At 33.7% G+C, this 25660-nt stretch overlaps 1 protein-coding gene across 1 annotated transcript in view; it reads right to left on the bottom strand.

Moving 5' to 3' along the window:
* LOC113231053 overlaps window positions 1–22217 on the bottom strand; it is a 45411-nt gene extending 23194 nt beyond the window's left edge. The window contains exon 1 of the mRNA XM_026465214.1: window positions 21072–22217. Within this exon, the coding sequence (XP_026320999.1) occupies window positions 21072–22038 (967 nt within the window). The 5' untranslated portion in view covers window positions 22039–22217. The remainder of the gene's footprint in view (window positions 1–21071) is intronic.
* Between the last annotated feature and the right edge of the window lie 3443 nt (window positions 22218–25660).

Raw genomic sequence — 25660 nt, 5'->3', positions numbered from 1 at the left:
TTTACATCACTCTTAAAATACCGTAAATTGACGGCATTAGTCGCACCTTCATATAAATTAACCTGAAAGTTACAGCATTCTTTGGGGTTAAAATCTGAAAATCAAATTGTCGTAACCCACATGATCATCATTAGGAGTAGAACTATTTCAAATCCGAGTTTATTGTTAAGAAGTCATATTTTTTATAGGTTTATTTGGTAAATTTGGCACAAAAAACACGAACCGTTTCAGAGTTATGATTTTTTTTCTATTTTGCAATTTTCTTTTGGCTCCAGTGAAAAGTTGAGTTTTTGAGTGTTACAGCATTTTCGCTTTCCAGGGACGAATTATGTTAAAAATGTTTTCGGGAAAAACAATTGATTAGTCCATTTCATTTGCTACAGTGTAGAAAAATTGCCTGCATCTGCGGCCAATGTTGGAATGCGTTCATACCTTTGTTTTTTGCGGGATCTGCTCTACATCGACCTACATACCTTTGGTACACGGGGGTTATTATGAGCTCCTATATTTATTATATCAAGTTGAATTACCTGTCAAATTCGTATTATGACCTCATAAAAACAGGGCAGATTCCATGCGGTTTACGTTGAGGACGTTACGTTCTAAATCAGTTCAACTTTTTTTTCATTCTTTTTTTTCATACCTTATTATTACTATTCTTTTTTCTTCATTTTGTGCCATTTACCGTGCAATTGAGTCTTAGCTCTCAAAATAAGCGATTCAAAGAAAGTTACTCCGTGACTAACTTTTTTTTGGAAAACAGCGGGTTTTTGTCACATTTTCAGATTTCGTTTTTAGTTTAAGTTTTTCAGTTTCTTAATTCTTTATTATCTTTTCAAATTTTATTAGTTTGATGAAGATTACAATGTAACTTTTAAATAGCGTCAAATTTTAGTTTAACGAAATATTTTAACTACCTATGTGTCAAATTGCAAACTTCAATCATTTCAATGATAATGACAAGACATGGCATGCTATTTCGTTTTACGATACGTTGCCGACATTATAAATTAACTATGTAATCATTTTAGAAAACATGTTTCTGTTTTCAAACATAATCGGTTTACACTTTTGAACGCTTCCAGTTATCTTTTTTTCATATGATTAATTGTATATATAGCTCCATCCATCTATCTCTAGCATTAGCAGGCCAGCGACAATAATTAATTTTTTTAAAGTAAAACTCATCATCTTGTCGTGCAATCGCCATTCAACTTTGTATAGGTCATGACACAAATTTAAACAATTCAGTTTTGAGTTTCCTTGTAACTCATAGTAAGTCCACGATTACATTTTCAGCTTATCTTTAAGGAAGTATGTGCAGATTATTTCGTCATTTAAAGTGTGTGCCTCAACGTAAAGACCCTTTTCTTAATTAGCCTGGGCAAAGGCCTCTTCTCTCGACATTCATACGTTCCTTGACGTTCCCTGTTTGCTACATTGTTAGGCCAGTCTTTTACTTAAGCATCCAAGTCATCCTGTCATCTGCGTCTTGATCTGCCTCGTCGACGCTGGCCGTTCTCCGGCACCCACCTAGAAGCTGGGCGAGTCCATCTCCTAGAGTGCATGCGACAGACATGTGCAGCCCAGTCCCATTTCAGCTTGGTAGTCCTTTTCTCAACATGCGTGTCGTCGAGCGCAGAGCTGTGTTCCGGATTTTGTCCATCCTCTTTACACCTAATGATATGTTGCGTTCCATCGCTCGTTGGTAAACTTTGATCTTGATTAAGACACTTTAACTACAATAAAACTGTATTTTAAACTATAAATTTAAACGCTTGCTTGCGTGGCTTACTTAAAGCAACGTAAGGTTTCTAAAAATAAAGTTTTACAAATTGAACATTTTTAGGTGTAGCTTACCGCATCCATCTTTGTCTTGAATTTTACTTAGGCACGGTCGTCGTAACTTGCTTTGTTGCACGAGTTGTTTGGCGGCCATGAATATTAAATTATTACATGTAAAAAACCATTGTGTTAGCGAACTTTAATAATTCATTTTCTGTTGTACTCGTAAAATCATTATCCATCGTGATTATGTAGTCTTTGGGCTATGTTTCTATTTAGACACCATAGAGTGCTGTATTTGTCAGATAGATACATGTTGTAAGGGTATTTTAGTTTTTTTTTGTGAAAATTCCAAGGGTTTTAATTTTTATTTTTTTCTTTTTTATTAAAAAAATGGTGTTGTCAAAATGAAGTTAGGAACAAAAAAATATCAAATCATTAAATATTGTTGATGAAAAAAAAGATACCCTATATATAGTCCCACTGCTTGGCATAGGCCTCCTCCCAAAATGAAAGAGCGTGGCATCATGGAATTGCTTTACGTATACGCCAATTAAAATTTGAAATCATTATTAGTTTATTGTTCACGCCATTAATTTCATAAATATTTACTTTAGGAAATCAGGGTGGTAAAAGAAATTGTAACAATAACATTTATATTTACGACTTCCAATTGTTTGAATTATTATTACACGCCAATTAAAATTTGAAATTAATATTAGTAATTAATTACGCCATTAATTTCATAAATATTTAGATTAGGAAAGTTAAACATCAGGGCAGTGAAAGACATTTTTGTGACAACGTGTAGGTTTTCGCATGATATTTTCCTTCACCGAAAAGCACAAAGTAAATTTCAAATAATTTCGCACGTCAATTCCCGCCTGTCAAAGTCCGGATTCGATCCCACAACTCACTGCTTGAGAGGGGGTAGGTCACTTCAATTGCGAAAGGGTAACGAGTGGGAAATAGCTGAGAGGACGGGAGAAAAATAGTTTTGTCCTTCCACTAGGAAAAAGTTTCACTGAATAGAGGTATCTACCTTCCATTGCAGAGTGAGTTATACGAGAAATGAGGTTGGTCAGATGAGCGAGTTGTTTACCTTCCATAGCGAGCGGGCTTAGTGAAGTGAGCAAGGTGGCGGAAAGTAAAAAATCGGTGTCGGTTTGTTTAAACAAAAAATCAGTTTCAATGTTTTAAAACGCTATGAATTTTCCTGCAACCCATTTTTTATTCCCTAATTAACCCTCTAATTTATTTATAATTTATCACGAAATAAATTAGAGGGAATTTGTAGTCTTAAAATATCACAAATCACTTTCCTTCTGAGCACGTTAAGTCCTATATATTGCCATATTGGTCCGTTCAAAACCAGCATGCGACTCAATGACTCGGCTGACCTATCTTAACTCACTGAGTCCGCTTCACTCACTCGTTAGCGGTGGAAGCACTAGGATATTTACTGTTGCGAGTCAAACTGAGTACGTACGGACTCCACTGGAAACTAGCTCAACTCTGCAACCTCTTTTGTAACCAATGATCTTTTACCCAAGATATGTTCACGTTCATCGAAATCAACGTTTGAAATCGGTTCCACAACATATAGAAACTTTTTTTTAAATTGTGCGTCATTTGAATTGAGGGGCCAGGTGGTCTATTTCCAAAAACAATCTTATTTCAATGTAAGCTTAAAGTAAGCTTATTATAATATTACTCATATTCGTACCATGACAAGCCTGTCAACCGAGTAATGTATTATTGATAAAGTGATTGAAAGAACGAATGATTTCTCAATATTGTCTATTCTTTACTAAAAATAGGAAAGAGATAACGCTATGTGAACTATATAATGCCATCTCTTTCTTTTTTGATGTTCCGAATTGTCTTATCGTAGTTATAATGTTTAAGTACTTAATGTTATTTACATACATTCAGAGAATTTTAACTGTTAAAAAAGAAAAGTATGTAATAATAAAATCTTTTAAAATTACGTTGTTTTCAATAATTATTCCGCATTTTCATGAAGAAAAATAAATAAAACAAACTAAGCCTTGATAGTCACGTTGTGAATTCGGAACTATAGTCTGGTGTCAATAGCCCTGTCATAATTTTACGAAATAAACATCGCGTATTTTTATTTAACGAGAAATTATTTGCTATGTGCTATTAAATAAAAAATTAATAAAATATTGAGGAGATATATGTAAATAAATAAGTTCAACTTAACTTTTAATCATTACAAATCAATATTAAGACACTAAAACTGAAAATAATATTGTTTCCATTACATCTGTGTAATTATTTTGAGATTGCTAAATTTGACATAAGCGCAATATTACTTTAATATTAAAGTCGCATTATAGTACGAACTGAGTGACTGAATAGTGACAAAACTACCAATATAACATCATAGGTTTAACATTACAATAAGCTTACTTTAAGCGCGTTATGGGACGATAAGTCAATGTAAGGTTAAAGTAATATTGTTTTAAGAGGTTGTGGTAGCCCCCAGGACCCCGATTCAGAACTCTTCGATATTTTAACCGAACCATTCGATTGGATATCGTTGTCGAATCGAAGGGCACTTTCCGAGCTATTCAGAACATTCCGAGTTAAACTAAACTAAATTAATAAAATTGAACAAAATCCAGACTTTATATAAAAATATGATAAGAGATTTACATATTAAATTCTTGCTTTGTAAACAATAGGACGTTCGATAACTGTGTTTTGAATAACGTTTGTAGCCTTTGCCGGTCGAGAAGTTCGAGTAATCGTACGGGTGTGTGACGTCATTTCAGTTTGAATTCGAATACAACTGTTTGACGTTCGATTCGGGTGTTGTGAATAAAAATTAAAAGAAATCGGTCGACAACTGAATTATCGTAAGGCTCTGAATCGACCCCACGTATGATTATCATTATGATTTTGTTGAACAGATGAATATTCTGAAAATAAGGTAAAAAGTGAAATACAATGGAAAGGGAAATTATATTTATTTTGTTATCCAACAAGCGTGGAAAAATATTTATAAGTCAAATAGAATCATTTACTTTGAAACAATGCCATTTCTAAGGTAATAAGTAGATTTCGTTGTTATCCTTTGCTGTTTGTTGCTGTCCTTTCAACATCGTCATAATTTCAGCCGAAAGACGTCCACTGTTGGACATAGACCTCCCCCCAAGTCGCCACAACGACAGTATCATTTAAATTAAATTTAATAAATTGCTCTTTCGCCATTAAACATTAATTACATTAAACATTAATATTAATAAAATTAGTCTTCTAACAAACGAGTACCAATTGACGACAGTGAATGTGATACTAAAGCATCTAACGATCGACCTGAGATTGATCTCATAACGGTTAGTGACAAGATATCAGAAATTAATGTTGATATATTTGCTGAAGTTTCAACTTGACACTTAAACTTTAGCGGGTGATGTCAAACAGATAGTGGGCTATATTTATTTGTAAGAAAATTGGAAAACATTTTGAAATGCGTAGAGTGCATAAACTCTTTAGTTACATCCCAGAAAATAAGATTTCACAAATAAATTTTTTATCAAAGTCATATTGTACGTCTTATGTTACTCCACACAAAGTATGTTCATCTCCAATCTAAACACAAAATAATTCGTTAAAAAAATGTAAGAGTTTAGTTGATGTTTTTGGCATATAAATTTGCGAATATATTAAAAAAAATATTTTTTTTTTAATTCTGCGTTTTTCATATACAGCCAAGAAAATTTAGTGTAAGATAGCATAAACACGTATGGAACAAATGTGTATAAATAAGTTTTCCAATTACAATACATGATTGTATTGTAATTGGAAAACTCTACATCTACCAAATCGATGACTTTACTTACTGCCTACAATGTTCGTACCTTCACTTATAATCTATGACCGGAGTTTGTATAATCTATAACATCTTTATCGCAATCGCTATAGAAAAAAATTACTATCTCTATCTTCAATTGGCAATTGCTATTTATAAAAATAAACAGAACTATAAATAAAATATAACATAAAGTAATATAAAGGAAAAGTAATAAAGTAAATATTTTTGCTAAATTACGCGTATGATTTATTTACTTTAACATGGTAATCAGTGCTTTTCCAGAATACACATGACGCCATTTTTTCTTGAAATTTGACTAAAATGACGCAGTTCTACAGATGTCAGCTTCGTCTCTTTGCTCGACGCAGATTGACTGTAAGGTCGGTCATTTAACTGAGATTCGAATCTTCACTATACGGACGCTAGTAACACATCTGCCTTTTTTGTATATAAGATGTAACTCTTTCAACTCATTCAGTGCGCTCCGCTCACTCGTTTGCGGTGGAAGCACTTCTATCAAGTTTGCCGCAGCAGCCCGCTCCGCGCATAGTGTTACTATGGCTTTAATAAAATTATCTATCTTGCTTTAAAACCCTAGTAAATCATAGTCACAATTGCCTTTATTTAATGTTATTTTTAACTTTACCAATTAGTGTATTGTAGGTTACAAAAAGCAATGTCCATGTTCATTCTACACAAATAAGATTCAAGTATTTTTAATACTAAAGAAAAAAAAATCTTGCCCATATAACTCTACTGTTTCAATACCTACCATACATGATATTATTAAAAATGTTCATTGAGCCGTGAGAAACAATTTTAAAGTCACGTTCCTTAGTAAAAATTACAAGTTGTACTCATTTAAACGTGTAGTTAGTGAAACATTTTTAAAATTAGACAGAAATATTCGAGCACTGTGGCAAAAATTAGAACCGTAATATACCGAACCAGATAATAACTACATAAAAAGTGAGCAATAAGATTTCGGTGTAGGATTCCTAACAAAATGCCATCATTTATATTTACAAATACGAATCTATATCGACACTGAACGCTCCCTCATTGTTATTTTCTGCTTTCTAGCTTTGGTAACCTGATGGTATGACCTACCGCCTCTTAAGCAAAGGCTGTGAGTTCGAATACGGGCTCACACCTCTGAGTTTCTCGGAATCTATGAGCGAATTTAAATTTTTTGGTCAAGGAAAACATCGAAACCTGCACGTCGAAGAAGGATCACAACTCTCGGAAAACGTGTGAAGTTCCCAACCCGCATCGGGTCAGCCATGGGCCAGTGTAGTGGACATGAAATAAACCCTCGCCTGAGAGGAGACACGTGCCCAGCAGTGGGACGTGTAAATGGGTTGACGATGTTGATGATGTACGGACAACGGCACATCAGACTACACATTTTTGTTCGAAAATCGCCTACATTGCAACGGAACAAGATACGTCAATATGTAGCTTGATGTGCTGGCGTGTGTACATCGTAGTTATACTGCAAAAAACAATTATTTCGAATTTTTACAAAACATTACTTATTACAGGAATACTTGACAAAATTGCTAATGTAAAATGCAAAAGTTTCGGTATACATTGATAATCATGGTATTTAAGATATTCGCCTTTGAAATTTCAATTGAATTTGTTTCAAAGTAAATATTTTTGTGATTTATTTTCACTATAACTGCGATATACAAAAAATAACTTTGTTTTCTTTTGTTGTTTGTTGTTTGTTTCCAGACTATATCTTTCAAAAAGAATTTTAATTAAGTACTTTAATGATAGAGCATTGAAGCAGGCTTAGTATATTTACCTAAACTTCGGGTAGTACGCATAGAGTCGGCAATATCTCCTCTGAAATTCCAGAATTATTAAAAATTATACGAAAAATCAAAAGACAGTAGATATATTTTTATTTACATTTACGAAAAGTTTATCTTCTAAACACACTACCGTAGTAAAAAAAAAAAAAAAAAAAAAAATTAGTTACGCATCGAAAATGTAAAATAAAACACAATCATTTCATATCACCAGGTATTATGCGCTCTATTGACGACTTCTGTGGTTGAGTGGCTTGCACACCGGTTTTCATGGTATCGCCATCACTGAGGTTCTGGGTTCGATCCCCGGCCGGATCAGTGTAGAAAACTAACTTTTCTGTATTGTCTCGGGTCTGGGTGCCTGTGGTACCGTCGTTATTTCCGATTTCCATAACACAAGTACCTTAGTTACTTACTTTGGGATCAGAGCAACATTAATATGATTCGTCCCCGGAAAGTGATAATGCTGTAACACTCAGAAGCTCATGTTATCACTAGAGCCAAAACAAATATTGCAAAAACAGAAAAAATCATAACTCTGAAACGGTTGAAGATTTGTTTATCACATTTATTTTAGCAAATAGACCTGTAAAAAATAAGATTTCTTAACAATAAATCCAGATTTCAAGTAGCCGTGTTACTAATACTGTAACTTTCAAGTTAATTTGTATGGGCGTGCGACTAATGCCGTCAATTTACGGTATTTTAAGAGTGATGTAAATCAATTGTAGCTCGCTAAAGCATTTTCGGTCTTTAAACGTTAATAGTATTTTCAAAACCAGATCAGGTAATGGTTATAGTAAAACAAATTGAATTAGAATATTGAAGTCAGTTTGTGGACAATTGGAATCGTTCTTAGAACTACTGGATTAAATTATTTTTTTAAATTCCTTAAAAGAATAATAATCAACAATGACAAGAATTTACATAATTAATCTTACAAGGGTAATTAAAACTCTTAAAGGGGATTATTATTTTCTGTTTCCCGTTACTACATCATCTAATTTGGTTTAGTGCCTCGTACCTACAATAAAAAGTATAATTTCTATCTACAGTACAATTGCAATAATAATTAGACAATCCCTTTTCGTCGTAGGCTCCAGACAAGGCACTAAAATAGAAAAAATATACGAAACATTTTATCATGATCATGATTTAAATTAAAACAACTAAAATATTGCTCCATTAAAAACACTTCAAGCTTAAAAAATATTTTAAATTAAGCCTTTTAAATGTGTATCGTTATTCTATGTCAGATTTAAAGAACTGCAACCCGGTTGTGCATTATCACTATTTTCGGGTGGTAATGAAATAAAGGTTTAGAACATTTTATGGAGCTTGTTGATGCAGTTTGTGGAATTAGATCTGTTTGAATTTCCAATGGAAGATTGTTGCACATTGGATTAGATTATATTTATTTGAACCATCTGATGACCGCAGTAATTTGTTACTTAAAATCTCAATTTTAGATTATTTTGATCTAGTAGTATGACATTCGCCGGCTCTTTTAACTCATCTAGTCATTGTCTTATTTTTTGTGGCATCATTTGTCTTTTTATATTTGTTTGTTAATGTGTCCAATATATTTTATACATGTATCTATTTTATTTAACTTTATGACAGTTATTTTGACTGTTGGATATGCCAGAGTTCATGCTATCTAGAAATAAAATTCTGTGAAACATGATTTTGCTGAACAAATAATGATGATTACTGTTGCAAAACCTTAATAAATTTCCTGTGTTAAGTGTTAATGCTGTAGTCTATGCCGCCGATATCAATAGAATCTTTGTCCTGCAGAAACGTGCGGTTAGGGCAATTTACAATCTGGGCCCCAGAGTATCTTTGAGAGGTAAGTTTAAGAAAATTAATATTCTTACACTAGCGTCACAGTACATCTATGAAAATGTAATTTATGTTAAGAGGAATAGTAGAGGAAGAGATTACTCTCTTTATGAAAAATAGTGACAGACATAACATTAATACGAGGATTAAAAATAAACTAGCTGTTCTTGATAGTCGTCTTCACAAAGTGACAAATTCGTTTAAGGGGCAATGTATGCGCTTCTATAACATATCCAGTTGATATACGAAATTTGCCATTCACGAGGGTTAAAACTATAGTGAAACAAAAACTTTATACTATAGGTTATTATACAACTTCTGCGTACTTGGACCACAAAAATCTGTGGTAGTAACCCGTTTAGCTCATGGAGGTCTGGAGGAGTCTCGATCTCTGATGTTTGAAAGCAAAAAAATATTGTAAATGTTGAATGCGTACAAATGTTATTTACAAAGAGTAACCCCTAGAGTTTCTTGCTCATTCTTCTCAGAGGAATCTGCCTTACACGAGTGGGCGAGTGAGCGGTAGAGTTTAACCAATATGACGATTTCAATTGTAATGATGCTTACCGATGAAATAAAGATTATTTTGGTTTTGATTTTTGATTCTCTGCATGCCCCGTTGGGGAAGTATAAGCATGTATGTGTCCAGAAAATGGCTTGTTTGCAATATTGTACCTAAATCCGCTTTAGTGACTAAATAACAATGACCTAAACGTACCACCTATACGTATAAATATCACAATAACTTTGAATATTAGTAAGATTTATCAGTCGAATAAAATCACTTTAATAATGGTGTTGGAGTAAATTTCATTATAATTTAACTTTCTTAGTAAAATACAAGTAGTAATTCATTAATTTCAGACTCTTCGTTTCGTAAATAAACAAGAAATATATAAATAAACAAGATTAAATATAATAAATAATAAAGTGAAGAAATAACATTTTCATAAACAATTGAAAAGAAACCTATCTATTTTGCTATCAAAAAACTCGAACAACACACACAACTGTTGCACGCGCTGTGTCTAAAGATGAATCGAGGCAAATTGAGGGAAGAATAAAATGACGAAAGAAGGAGTTCTGTACCTGTTTCTATTTGTTTCCAAATATCGTAACACTCATTGCACTGTTAAAACTCGGACCTATAAAACGCAGTAAATCACATTGTTCGTACTTAACAATACCCACGTAAATGCTGTAAGTGGTACAGTCAAGAGCACGTCAAGCTTGACACTTTGTACTTTGGACCGTTCTTATCGTAAGCGGCAAAGAGTTGTATTTAAAACTTAAGTGTGTGTACAATTTTAATATAATAGTGAATGCAAAAAATGCTGTTACCACTACTGTTACTGTTGAAGAAACGCACATTTCGCAAAAAAACACCGGATTTCATGCGGGTTAAATCGTAAAATACCTCAATCAGAAAAAGGCCTCTAAAAATTATGCTGTCCAGAGTTTATTTTTCATTTAGAGACATGGGACCCAGACCAATCGAAGCAGAAAAAAAACTGTACAAAAAAGCATTTTCGTAGGTGTTGCATTGATTTATTTATCTAATCCTGTCTTTCGCTATATCTTAAGACATATTTATCTTTTCATATCATATATATCTATACTTTTCTATGTATATTGCATTGGATCTGGGTGTGTGTATAGTCGTTATTTCCGATTATCGTAAGTTATGCCTTGGGATCACACCAACGCATGTGATGTTGTCTTATATTTATTTAAAATTTATATTTATTACTCTATGTATACTTTACTTATTACAATCTCTGGTAATAATTAATAAAAAGCTATTATAGATAAATCTGTTTACAAAAACATAGTTATAAAATGTACTTTAAATATACATAAAATTTCTTGATAAACTCTGCGAATGTGGTGCCAGCTATAAGTAACCAAGAACAGGCAAAACATACTTGTAGAGGTCATTGAACAAATACACCATGTTATATGTACGTACAAAAATAGAAAGACAACCTCAACACCAGAACAATAAGTTATTAACGAAATATCGTGCGTTATTAGTATTAATAAAAATTATTTATATGCACCACGACATAGTACATGACCCTGAATGGAATTAATTACATTTTTTTTTTTCAAAATGTTACAAGTTACGTTCTTACATTCTAAAGAAAGAAGAAAGTAATATTTATTTGGTCTCATAAAAATATAAAAAAATATATAATATAAATCTTAATTCTAAGCACTGAGATCCAAAATGGCGACGATATGAAAAAAGGCGCCAAAAACTAATACAATTAAATTAAAAATTTGTTTATAGAGATTAGAATAGAATATCGTTTATTGCAACCATATTATAAATACAGTTATTACAAGTAAATAATAGTATCACATGGATCCTAACAAGACATAGCAAATTGTACTTAAATCTAGTTTTTATTATAATATCTTGTAATATTAATTTCCGTCATAGAAACGTATGTCTAAATTAGTTACTAAACATAAGTACATTATTATTATTATTATTATTTTAGTACTATTTGTTAGAGACCACTATCTATCAATAGCACGAATTCTGAGACTTTAAAAAGGAGGTTTATTAACCAACCTTAAAAAAAGGAGGCAGTTCTCAATTCGATTGTATTTTTTTTGTATGTTACGTTATTAATCGAAATCGGTTCGCAGTTGTCGGATTAATAGCGTAAATTAATCCGACATCGGTGAACCAATTTCGATGATTCTGTTTTTGTTGGAAAGGGAGTACCTGAGTAGTGATCCCATTCAAATTTGCAGAAAATATTCCACCTCTAAGGGTGGCAAATTAGGAGATGAATCCGTTTAATTGGATTTCACCCATTTTACATTACCAGATTCCAATAAAACTTGGCAAATGGATGAAAAGTTGTAATCATCACAAGAAATTTGGTGGCTCCGTTAAACTAATGAAAAGTAAACTAATGAAATGTGAATTTCAAACTGCCTCCGTTCTCGAACTACCATGCTGGTCTGATTCACGAGTCGGGAGAAATATTTGTATGGCCTGCATTTATTTCTCTTGTGAGTTTGGGTGTAATTTGTGGTTGTCTATGTGTGTCCATGCCACTCGCGATACAGAGTTTCCCTAGTGCGGGGCTATAAATAAATGCATTATTTATGAGTGTCTTGTTATATTTTTTATATTATTAGGCATTTGGTTTGATTTATTGATTATAAAAAGGTTACAAAAATATAAATATTCTACAAAAACATTGGTAGCGGCTGTTGCGGTTGCTACAATAATAGAACACGACTCCAGTCATTATCATGTCGTATCAGAGGTCGTTCACTTTTGTGTCAATGCCAATTCGTGCTTCGTACTGGTTTATTGGCAGTGGTCATGGCCTATCAATATTCTTGTCCTGTATACGTGGACACATTTTAACAAGGTAAGTATCTAGGTAGAATATTAGATAATAGAAGCTTTCAAGGAGTTATGTTTATGTTATGGATTTGTTAATTATTTCGTCGAGTTTGTTTTGGTTTTTCATTGCAACGTGCTTGTATAAAATCGAAGAGAATAAAAATCCTTAAAGACAAATGTTCAGTGATTATAAAATTGTAATATACATAAATTATGTAAGTTAAGTTTTTTATTTATGATCCCCATGAGTAGATAAATGAGTTTAGACCTCTTTATTTATGAATATAATTTATTAAATCCTTCACATTTATATTATCTGATATATTTGGCCTGTACACAAAACGTCGTAGGGGTCGTAACCATTGGAAAAACTTTGCAAATAACCTGGTCCTTATAAACTGTAAAAAAATCAACAAGATATTTAAAAATAATAACTCTATAAAGCTATCCGTAATTTGAATCCTACTTTCAGGGTACCGTAGCAAAATAAGAAGCCCCGTAACATCGCCTTTTTTTATAAAGACACGATTTCCTCTTTTTGCAGGAGTAACAAACCTAATCCTGGGCACAAACACAATTATAAATAAAGTAATTGATATCGATTTTTCACACATTTCAAATGAAACTGTTATTTCGGATCCAAATCACGTATATTTGTTTTTTAACCGACTTGAATAAAAGGAGGAGGTTCTCATTTCGATTGTATCTTTTTTGTGTGTGTTACGCTATTATTTTGTGAATTGATTATTATTGAATCGGTTTCGATTATCGTTTTTTTGGAAGTAGGGTACCTCAGTATTCATCCCATTTAAATTTGAAGATAATGTTCCACCTCTAAGGATGGCAAACTAGAGACCGGTTTCGCGCACTTTCCGGTAACCGATTTCAATAAAACTTGGCAAATAGATGTAATTCCACAATCTTTTCAGGTCTCTTTTTTATGAAAAAGTTATTTCAAAGAAACCTTTTGTTTCTTTAAAAAAATATAGGTATGCGATAGTTTCATTATAAAAATTAAATTAAAACGAAAGCCATAATGCTACAATTTAGTTATTGTAACCTAATCTTAAAGAGTATTCCTAGTCTAACTTATGATTAATGTAAGTGGCTCCTACGGACCTGTAATAGAATGCTGTATCGTATACATAGTAACAGATCTGTGCCTATTAAGCAATGCACGAGCCAATATGGTGTTGAGGACACGTTCTACTTTAGCAAGTGTGTCGTATATGTTTTTTTTATAAGACTTCTTACTTTAACTCCAGTAGTATGAATCACAATCGACTTACGCTCAACCGTATACTTAATTTATTAATAAGTGAAACAATAAAGTTTACAATTATTTTAATGACGTGAATACAGATTATGAGTGATAATTGTGACATGTATAATGAACTTTACAGTGTAGAGGATTTTCTTTCGATATAAGTAATTGAAATTTTATTTTTTATTAACTGAACTCAAGGGATGAGTTTTTCAATTACTGTATTTATCTCAATACAGAGTAGGTACTGAAAAACTGACCAAAAAATTTCGTGGAATTTTTTTCGTGAAACATTACAGTGACATAAATTAACAGTAATTTAAATATCACAGAGTAAGCTAATGTACAACATGCGGTCTTGTTGCTAAGTAGCAATTTCTTCCAACCATAACATAGAAATTTAAGAGTTGGAAAGCTGGGTGCAATCAAAGAATATCCTGTAGAGAAAGTCTTTTAAATAAATATACTACTTATTAATAAATTAAATATATAAATAATAATAATAGATACAAACAAAAGAATTTTAGACTATACTGTACAGAATATACTGTTAAACATATATTTAAGTGACAATTCTGGAGACAGACGACCTGTGTGAAAAATTAACGACAAAACAGTACGCCTTATGACATCACCATGTGTCTCAATGATAATTCAAAAACATTAAATAGCTATATTTAGGTGTTCATTAGCAGTCTGAACGCAAATTAATAGCCAGAATCTTCACCCTATTTCTCTACTTAGCCAACGATATGAATTTCAAAACTAGTCTTTAGAAATAGCACTGAATATGAGCCGTGATGTAGTCGAACAGCAATTCTGAATTATACGTTACAAGATACGAATTTTAACTGCACCGAGGTCGAAGAACGATGCGATTACAAAATCTTACTAAATAGTGTCGTAGATATATTGTAGCCAGTTCTTACTCGGTCATTAATGATAGTGATAAATTATGTTTTACTACCATGTTATTTATTTATTTTACGGCGTTGAAAACAAAAAAAAAAACATTACAAAAGATCTGTCAGACACACAAAGATAAATTCCTAACTGACTGTGTCTCGATCTGTAGCTCCGTTGGAAGAGCTGTGTCTCTAGTTTAGCATACACACGCAGCGTAGGTTCGAGTCTTGTCAGATCGAAAGAATTTTTCTTAGTGTTCTGTTTTCACGACCTCGACGAGTAGCTTGCACACCGGTTTTCTTGTTATTGCCATCTCTGAGAGGTTCAATCCCCGACCTGGTCAATGTAGAAAACTCATCATCATCAACAGCCCATCGGAGTCCAATGCTGGATATAATTCTCCCACCCGGTCCTCAGCTCGTCGCATCCATTTGCTGCCAGCAGCCTTTCGCAAATCGTCACTCTATCTGGCGTCCTACACTACATTTGCAGATCCGTGGTCTGCACTCTAGAACTCGCTTCCCTCATCGGTTGTCGGTTCTTCGACAGATATGGCCAGCTCACTGCCACATCAGCTTGCTTATTCTACCAGCTATATGGACGAGGTTGGTTCTCTGTCGGATAACCTCGTTCCTTACCGTTCAATGAAACTGCGAGCTTAGCTCGTTCCATAGCTCGCTGAGGGACTCGGCTCCATATGTCATAACAGGTAGAACGCACTGTTTGAAAACCTTTATTTTCAAACTTTGCGGTACTGGTAGAAAACTAACTTTTCTACATTGACTTTAGTCTTGGTGTGGTACCGTCGTTGTTTCCGATTTCCATGATACAAGTGCTTTAGTTACTTCATCGAGTATATAACCAGAAATAGAGACGAAATAAGAGCCATATATTCCTGGTAACACAATGGCGACAACTCTCGTTTGCACTGAAATATAGACAGGCCAACTACTGACCTGTGTGTACGTCTCCGTATGTTCCAAAAAATATTCTGTATTTATTGATTACAATAAATACAGAATATTTTTTGGAACATACGGATCTTTATTAAAAGATAATATCTCTAAAAATGCCGTGCTGTTCTATTCGGTGGTGTGGGAAAAACGACAAAACAAAACAAACGGAATCACATTTCATCGGTAATTAAATATTAAATATGTAATTTTGCAATTTTCGTCCATTATAGCAAAGTTCAAGTTAACTGGTCGATTTGAAGTGAAACAGTTGACGACACCCATCGACGACACCCGTCAATTGTTTCGAACCCGGAGAGCAGTTGGCACAGTCATGATATGGCAGAATAGTTTTCAAACAAATTAAATGACATTTCGTCTCTATTTCTGGTTATATACTCGATGAGTTACTTACATTGGGATCAGAGCAATGTACGTGATGTTATCTAATATTTATTTATTTTGTTGATCTTCGTATTTATAGTAATAAAAATTAGAATTTGTTGAAATTAATTTTAAATTGTCATTAATGCACAATTATGTTGTAGAATTTTTTGGCACTATTTAGAGTTTGGTGTTGTAAGCAGAACATGGGTATTTACTTATAGAACACCTTCTTCAACACTTAAAGAACACTTGTACATAATTCATAGACAATACAAGAACACTCAAGACAATGTTTTGTTTAGACTTTAATTCCGGGGTGAATAGTTTGATAACGTTCGCGACATTGAAGTGACTTTGTAAGTTTGATCTTTACTCCTGATCGACTAGATGTTTTGATTTAAGGACTGTAATATGATATCAATCTGAATATCAGCAAAATAATAATAATAATAACTATTTTATTTAAAAAAACTGACCTTAAAAGTTTGTGGAACTACATCTTTTTGTAGTTTTTTTTTAAATCGGTTCATGGAAAGTGCATCCAATAAACCGTATTCGTCCCCTAATATTCCACCCTTAGAGGTAGATATTTTCTACAAATGTGAATCGGACTACTACTGAGGGATCCTTCCATGAAACTCAGTCGATCATATTCATTTTTATGGGCAACTCACGCTTGACCAAAAAATTACTATGTCAAAATTGTTCTCACAAAAAATACTCCAATGTTTTTAAGACAGTTTCTCTGTAACTCCCGTGGTTTTAGATTTCCCCATAATGTCGCAGTTAAAAAAATATACACTGTATATAGGTTTTTCTTGATATAATTTCCTAAAAGAAGATCTCTTATTTAACTATTAACTCTGCAATTTAACTATATGGGCGGTTGTTGAATATTTATTTATTATTTATTTAAACACTTTATTGTACCACAAAGTAAATTACAAATTTTCAGAAACAATTTAAAATATTTGTGTACAAAGACGAGCTTATCCCATAAAGAGATTTCTTCCAACTAACCCTTGAAAATTTGAGAGAAAAGTTGGTTTTTGGGGTGGCACTAAAAATAAATAAATAAAGAAATTGAACGCTACTGTACCCAATAAATTAACAGATAAATTTATTATATCAAATGTACATACGAATAAATATATATTAAGTAATGTTGATACACTAATACAGACAAAATCTGTAGCAAAATGAATGCATAAAATAAAACTATAAATAAATATATCAAATGTAGATAAATATTTCATAAGCTCTAATAGGTATGCGGAGTCTGAACAATTCCAAAACTTCATATGAGCAACCTTGAACCTCGACCGGGCGAAGGTTCCACATACGGGCAGCATTTATTGTGAACGAGTCCGAATAGTTTTGGGAACTCTGTTGTGGAAGGACGAGGGACAAATTGGTGCCAGAAATATATTTTGTCCGTATATTTTGTAGAATACTACTACCGTGAGACCCAGATATATTGACTAAACTAAGTCTACTATTACTAATTTTTAGTAGCAGTAGAGCTCCTTGTGAAAGAGTTCGTCCAGATAAGTACTGCCACCTTACCTATTTCTGCCGCCAAGCGGTAATGTGTGCATTGTGTATTATTGGTAAGTATTTTGTACCACCGCTTTATAGTATATTGCGATAAATAAAATTTACTTATCTATAAATTTGTAAGAAAATACAGACGCTTATTAGGAATCAATCAGTTACTGAGCTCATTTACAGAAATTTCACATTGTTGGCTTCGGTACACACAATATTATGGCAATAAACGTTTTTATTACACATACACTGTACACTGTATCGCATGTGCAAGAAGAACACATGCGATACAGTGTGGTGGTGTCCGTTTTGATTTCGATATTTTCTGATGTTCTATGATCACAGTTAGGAACTCAATTAGAAAGTGTCTATTGTGTTAACTATACGACAACTTTGTTGAGTTTTCTTAAAATACTTGAAATTTAGAGTTACTGTCACTTATTTAATATTTTGATAGTTATTCAGTTATTTTGACTTGTTTTGCATGTTGTGTTCACATCAAGTAGGATACATTCTTATCGTGTCACTATATAAATCAAATACTTGTAAATTATATCTGAATAGTATCCAGTTTTGTGAACCGAATAAAAAAATATAAAATAAATAATAATAAATAAAATAACCTCTCACAATAAAAAATACAGAACAGGACCATATTTACAAACAAATTGAAAATACTCTTATTACCGAATTGTTTTTATATTTTTTTAAAACAAGAGTTTTTCGTTATAAAGTGGTAAGCGACACACCTGTTCATAACAGTTGCAGTGGCACTCAGAATTTTAAATTACAAAGATCTGAGGAACACTGCCACTACGCCTGTCATTCTGAGACGAGAAGTTAACAAGTCCCATGTGCCTGTAATATCACCAGTACTCTTATCCATCAAAACCGGAACGCAGTAATGCCCACATTACTACTTGACGGTAGAAATACATACGGTGGCAGTACTTCCCTGGACGAACTCTTTCACAAGGAGCTCTATTGCTACTAAATACACATACATGTACTTAGTAAAGTTGCAGTGCCCTTACAGGGCTTAATTTGGATCACATAATAACTTTAAGACCCTCTTCTGTACCATATAATGCAATTTGAGGGAAACCCAATGACTATTAAGTTAATTTTATAGAAAAAAAAATCTTTACTTGGATAAGTTAATCCACCAGGTTACTACCACCTGTCCTGAACTCGCCAAGGTCCGCAAGATATGCCACTAGTTCACCTTGTTGGAAGTGGCACAGAAAATTGTGTCAGACTATTTACAAGCAATACTTTCCACAAGTCTTCATCAACGCAGTTTTAATAAACACATTTTGTCATATTTTTTTTATAACAACATGATGTTTTACTACTATATTTGTAAAAATGCTCCGTTAGTTTGTTATTATTATTGATACAAAAATCGACCAAATAAAAAAAATTGTACTTTGTACCGACTGCTTCGAACCAGCGTCTGTCTCCTCAACGTGGCTGTCGCTCTTAACAGCTGAGCTACGGATTGAACAAGCAGATCTTATGATTTTTTTCTATGTGCTTGTTGAGGACCGTTGCATTCGGTTTAAGTCTTTATTTGCGCTACATGCCACCTGTTAGAAGTTACAAAAGTTTCTCCACACAGCGTTTTTTCAGTTAAAGAAAACATTTTCTAATAAGTGAAACTATTAAACTAATAACTGTATTTTTATGTAACATTCAAATTAAGTTTTATCGTATTAAAAAAGCGAAAAGTTTAAAAAAAAGTAGTGTTATTGATTTTAAAAATTAATTTAAGTGTTACATTAAAAAATACAAACAACAATTTAAATGTCTATTTTTCTTTAAGTTTATACTTAATACATTCGTCAATCCCGGTATCACGGGATTTTTTAACGGACTTCAAAAAAAGGAGGAGGTCTCAATTCGACTGTATGTTTTTTTCGTTACGCGATAACTCCGGCTTTTGTGAACCAATTTAAATGATTCTTTTTTTGTTGGAAAGAGGGTACCTGCCTACCTAGTCCCATTTAAATTTGAAAAACATATTCCACATCGTCGATGAATGACTTTTGAGGTCGGTTTTTTTGGTACTCTGCACTGAGATTGTTCGATACCAAAGTGCGTTACACGTTAACGAGCAACCGAATTGTAGATAAGTAAGCATCTGATTATCGAATCACTAACACGATCACCAACTGAAATATGTCTGTATCTTTTTATTATACCCTGTATGTACAATTAGTTATTGGGTGGTCGAATACAGTGTAGTATGGCATATGTATGACTTAATGTGCTCTGTGCGGGTAACATTGCAATTTTAATCATAAGAATTAAATTTCAAAATTGTCACGATGAAATACAAGAAGGAATTCTAAAGGATATACATTTAATAGAACGGAGTTGTAGATACCAGTCTTTAGATACAAGTTTTTTTTTATTATAACGCACCCTATAATAAGGCCACATCTACAAAATGACAACTACTCAGGAGAGAGGTGTAAGAGTCAATACTATGTCAGTCCGAATTCAATTTTTTCCCATACTAATACGATTAATTTTCCTTAGGTCGAGTGGCAGGGACACTGGTTTTATTTCAGATTTCTTTTTTTTTTACAGACGAAATTAAAGCCCTTTGAAAGATGTATATCGTATAGTATACGTGTTCTATTTAGTTGATATAAAAAAAATCATTGGTATATGTAGACTACCTACTGAGTACGGGTTTTCTTGTAAAGTTTCTGGTAAGTTTGTGTTTTTTTCTATCGTGAAAGTTTTTAGGGATCGTGTTTTCACACCATATAGTAACCAGTGCATATCCTCAATTTTACTATATATTTTTTCCAAAGTGATTTATTCAACATTTTGACTCTTAAGCGTAATCAACCAAAGACATTTAAGGTAGTATAGATTCTTTAATGATTCTACGATCGTCGATAAAAAGAAGAAGACTCGATGACATTTTATGATTTCATATTTATGTGGTCTGTGGATTTCACATGCATAATTTGTTTCATGTAGTTCGTATCACTTTTATGACTTTCATTTGAAAAAACACTTTTGAAATATGATCACTTATGATTCCAAATACCATATACATATACCAAGGGTAATATAAAGTTTGAGCTAATTTGTGGTCATGACCCTTCTAAAGCGAATAGCCAAATTCAGCATTACATCATAAAAACCAAAAAAATTTTGGATATTTTTTTCTCATCAAATTGTTTTACTTATGAAGTTATAGAAATATATTTAATAAGACTCTAAGCAAGCTTGTGCCCTTGACTTCGAATTATGAATCATCTTTCTGCATTTTTTGGGACGTATCGAAAACAAAAAATACCCTTTAAAAAAATTAAAAATTACTTACCGTAAAGTGGCCCGACCATTATTAGATATAAAACAAGCACAAGAAATATTTGTGTTCTCCCCATAAACGCTCTTGGCTTCAAGGTAACGAGCACTGTATTTACTACGAGTCCAAACACTTCACGTATTTTTGTGCACACTACATTTTTTCCTTCATATTCACTAGACCTTGGTTCTTCAACAGCACAAACGTCTTCTAGTCTAAATAAACCATATAAAAAGACAATGATATGCAATCCTAGTACTAAGGAAAACATACCATAGTATCCTAATGCACGCAACAACACGCCACTCATTGCGGTCCCCAAAGGATTTCCTAAGGATATACACATACCAGCAAGTCCTAAACGATACGTTCTATTTGCTAGAGTAGTTCTGTCTGTTAAAAAAGCGTACATTCCCATAAATACAATTATGTAGCTTCCAGATAATGCAGCTGGTAAGGCTTCCAATAGCGCTGTTCCAAACAGAGACAGTTCATAAAAAAAATAAGTAGCTAACAGCAATCCAATGTTCACCAATATTTCACCAAAGATAGGGCTAAGGACACAAATTTTTCGTTTTCTCGTCTTATCACTCCATGCTCCAACGAATAACACCATCACAGCCGGTATAGCAGTCTGAAGGGGAAATTTCCAAGCTACAACTTTAGCAACTAAACTTTGAACTTGATTCAATTCATATTCAAGTCCAGTAGTGTTCCGATCTCTGATTCTGTTGCATATTTCGTCTCCGAATTGGTAATTTACTCTGCATGACTTTTCCAAATGCATATTCTGAACAGTCAACGAGGATAGCTGGATACAGAAGTAGTAAATAAAAACACATGGTTCCACTGTGATTTCTTTGAAGAAATTCTTGATTCGTTTTATAAAAGCCTTGGACTGTTCCCGCCATGAGTGGTTGATGCGCTCTGTGAGACGTATGTTCGAGTCGGTAAGATCGTTGGTACTGGTGTTTTCAGTCATGTTCCGCACAAAAAGTAAGAGTTAGTAAAAGTATCACTTAGGTAATGTTTTTATCACAGCTCTCGCACGATACTGGACTCGTATGCATCGCCGTCGTAGTTAATATGACTTTTCGAATGTTGTTTCCAAATACCTGAGCTGTAAATGTCAGGATGTAAAATGAGGAGCTATACCGCGCGGGCGCAAGTGAAGCGCGCGCATCTCAACTCTGTCGATAACAGAGGTATCTGCCTCGGTAATGATAGTTTTATTAAATGACTTATTTATCTTATGCAACATAGGTTGCGCGTCATTTACGTTGTTGCAAGATTATTGAATGACTTTTTCAACAATTATTCAATAATTAATATCTTTTTGTTTATATTTATTATCTCGTTCAATAAATAACTCACTTCACCGTATTTGTACACTTATGGTTACGTTTGTTGTAGAGCTGTGTAATGTTTTAGATAATATAAAAAGGATATAATTTTCCTGAATGTTTGTAAATATTTAGTTATTCGAGATATCCTATTACACCAAAACGCTGCATTATCTACATGCCGACACTGCTGTACATACAAATTAACAAGACAATAAGGCCACATGACGTATACATCTTTACTTTATCATTGTTACGAGAGAGAGAAACACATGGTTTTGGTAGGCAATTTTTATTTGGAAATATGAAGATTAATCAATGTCTGTGAAACAAGTGAGGTTTGTAAGGATTGTGTAAAGTGGCGATCGGTATATAGCATAATTAACCGACAAAAAAGGAAGAGGTTCTCAATTCGACACAGTCGAAAAATGTATTATTTTGAGAATTGTATTTTTTTATGTATGTTACGCGATAACTCCGGCTTCTTTGTGTATTGATTTTGATGATTACTGTTTTGTTGTAAAGAGGGTACCTCATGAGTGGTCCCATTTCAATTTGAAGAAAATATTCCATCTGTAAGAGTGGCAAACTAGGGGGTGAATAATTGTATCTCTCAGTATTGAGATTATGATATGAGTGTTTCAATGAAAATCCAGAAGCGTGACTATATGTATGGGTTTCTTATTATCTTTGAGAATATTACGACAATACTACTTTTTTGTTAAGTAAATCGGTATATTCTTATGAATTTTCTTATTTTATGGTGTTGCGACGTTACTGAAACTTATATTTTTCTTCTGGTATAAAAATAACAGAAGCAACAACGACCCAGACAACTCGGCTGGCGGGACAAATGTTTTGAAAATCATGTTTTAACGGAATATACCTCAGATAGTAAGTACTCACTGTGGTACTCACGGTGGTGACAGCCGCTTCAAAATTCTATAATTTATCAGATGTTTGGAAACTTCAAAATCTAGTAAGGCACACCTAGTCTGGTCCGTGACCAGCCAAAGTCACTTTAACCAATTCAAACCATAGCAAGCATTTGACTCTTGCTAGGTTTTAAAGTGCCTCCAAGGTCTAGTGGATAGTGGAACTTGACTGATACTGAAAATATTATATAACGTTTAATTTAATTATTAAAAAAAATCTCGTTTATTTCAAATTGTCTAATGCAATAACTAAACCTAATGCCTAGCAAATGCTTCTATTGTGTTTTTATTCTGACTGCTATAGTAACTTTACTTATGAAATACGTCCATATGGTGTTAATAGGTACTTACAAGTATGTTAGTATAAAGCTTCCACATTTATATAGCGAGCGGCTAGGGAGTGGAATTCCCTGCCTGCGGACGTATTCCCCAAACTATAACTTGAACCTTTTCAAGGCGAGAGTGAATAGGTATTACTTACATGTGCATGAAAGCAAAGTGTTCATTTTCATGAACAAGGATGGACATCCACTACTTAAAGATTTGGCTGTCCATCCTCTCTGTTACCAACTTAAGAAGACTGTAGGTGCTGCCTTTCAATCTGGCCAACGGGGTTTCCACTCTTTTGCAAACGACTGCCTGAAAACTATCAATTCTAGCCTCCGCGAACATTTCTGAGGCACTACAGTGTCGAGGCAGACCCAGCAGTCCCCCGAGGGCGTTGTTGAATTGGACACGTTATGTACATAAATATTGAAAGTTAGTAAGGGTATAAAATGTGTAATATATCAAAATGTGATCGTGATCATTTTTGTGACATCAAATATTCGTTGATTGATACCGAACCTAATCCTTTTACATTTTTACATTAAAGTTTAAGGGCGAACTTGATTTGTGTTTTTAGGCTCTCCTATAAAATTTTGTGTTAAACACTTACTAAACTTTGTTATAGGGCAACCGACTACACCAATTTACTTCATCTTAAACTAGGAAATCCCTGTAGACTCTGAGAACTAGAGCATCAAAATTAACGTCAAAGGCACCACCAAGAACACCTACACCAGAAGTAATTTAGAAATGTCCATGTTCTAAATTGGTCTGTGAGTTTTCGAGATTGGTTCTTCACATCTATTGCCTGCAGTGCTAACTGATCGGTCACCAAAGTGGCATGTTAACAATACTAATGAGTATTTAATGATGAGGTTTATTAATTTATTGAATGCTCTCTGATGAAAACAAGGACATTGAAAGTAACTGGTAAAGATTTAGTACCTATGGAACTACAAAAAATTCAGAGAAAAAAATAAAGAAAATATATAAGTATCATTTGATGTATTACGAACATTTTATAATGTTGTGCCAGACAACCACACTGATTGCGTGCTTGCAAACTACGGAATTCCCTGTACTATGAGTACCAGAGCACCGGAAATCAATCTGAGGCACTTTCCTGAACACCCAGACCAGAACCAATTTAGAAAAGTTCATTTCCCAAATTTGTCCCACCGGGAATCGAACCCAGAACCTCCTCATCCAGTGTCCACAGTGTATACCAGCCCCCGAGGTCGTCAAATGCATATACTTCACGACCTTTCCCTACCAGGTTAGGCAGAGACAAAAGCCTTCCACTTACACTTGTAATTCTGACACAACTTTCGCTTCATCAACATGCATCAGTGTGTTCATACAATACTCGTCGGTTAAGAATATTCTCGACCTGATCTTGACATCTTTAATTTGGTCAAGGTAAGTTTTTTTTTAATTTAAATTAGTAGCAGTCGAACTCTTTCTGAACGAGTTCATCCATGTCTCTGGGTGACGGGCTCAATGGCACTGCCCCTCAGATCTAGACGATTTAAGCGTGAAATACACAGAAAGCGGGTGCTAGTCGGGCGCGTGTCGGGTCGGGAGCGCGCCGGCTCTAATTCCGTGTATTTATATGGACGGCAACACAGCACACGTGGGCGCGGAATTAGATCCGCCACGCTCCCGACACGACACGCGCCAGACACGCACCCGTTTCACGCTTTAAAGCTCTGAGTGGCACTGCAACTGCTATGGACAGGCGTGTCGCTTACCACCAGGCGAACGACTTGTTCGTCCCGTTGCTTGGTCTCATAATTTAAATACATTTTGTAAAGGTTATTAACTGAACACATGCAGCTTAAAGTAAGAATATTATGCTATGGTACGGTCGATTATCAATACTTCCGAACATTTTGATTGGTTTTTTTTTTAAGTGTTCGTTAGTTTTACGGTCACTCGATATTATGTTGCTCAAGAACGAGTTTACGATTACGGCAATGATTTTTTAATTCATGGATAC

This window comes from Hyposmocoma kahamanoa, unplaced genomic scaffold, assembly GCF_003589595.1.
Source record: "Hyposmocoma kahamanoa isolate Upper Pololo Valley unplaced genomic scaffold, ASM358959v1 64, whole genome shotgun sequence".
NCBI classification, from domain to species: Eukaryota; Metazoa; Arthropoda; class Insecta; order Lepidoptera; family Cosmopterigidae; genus Hyposmocoma; species Hyposmocoma kahamanoa.
This window is presented reverse-complemented; position numbering and strand designations above follow the sequence as displayed.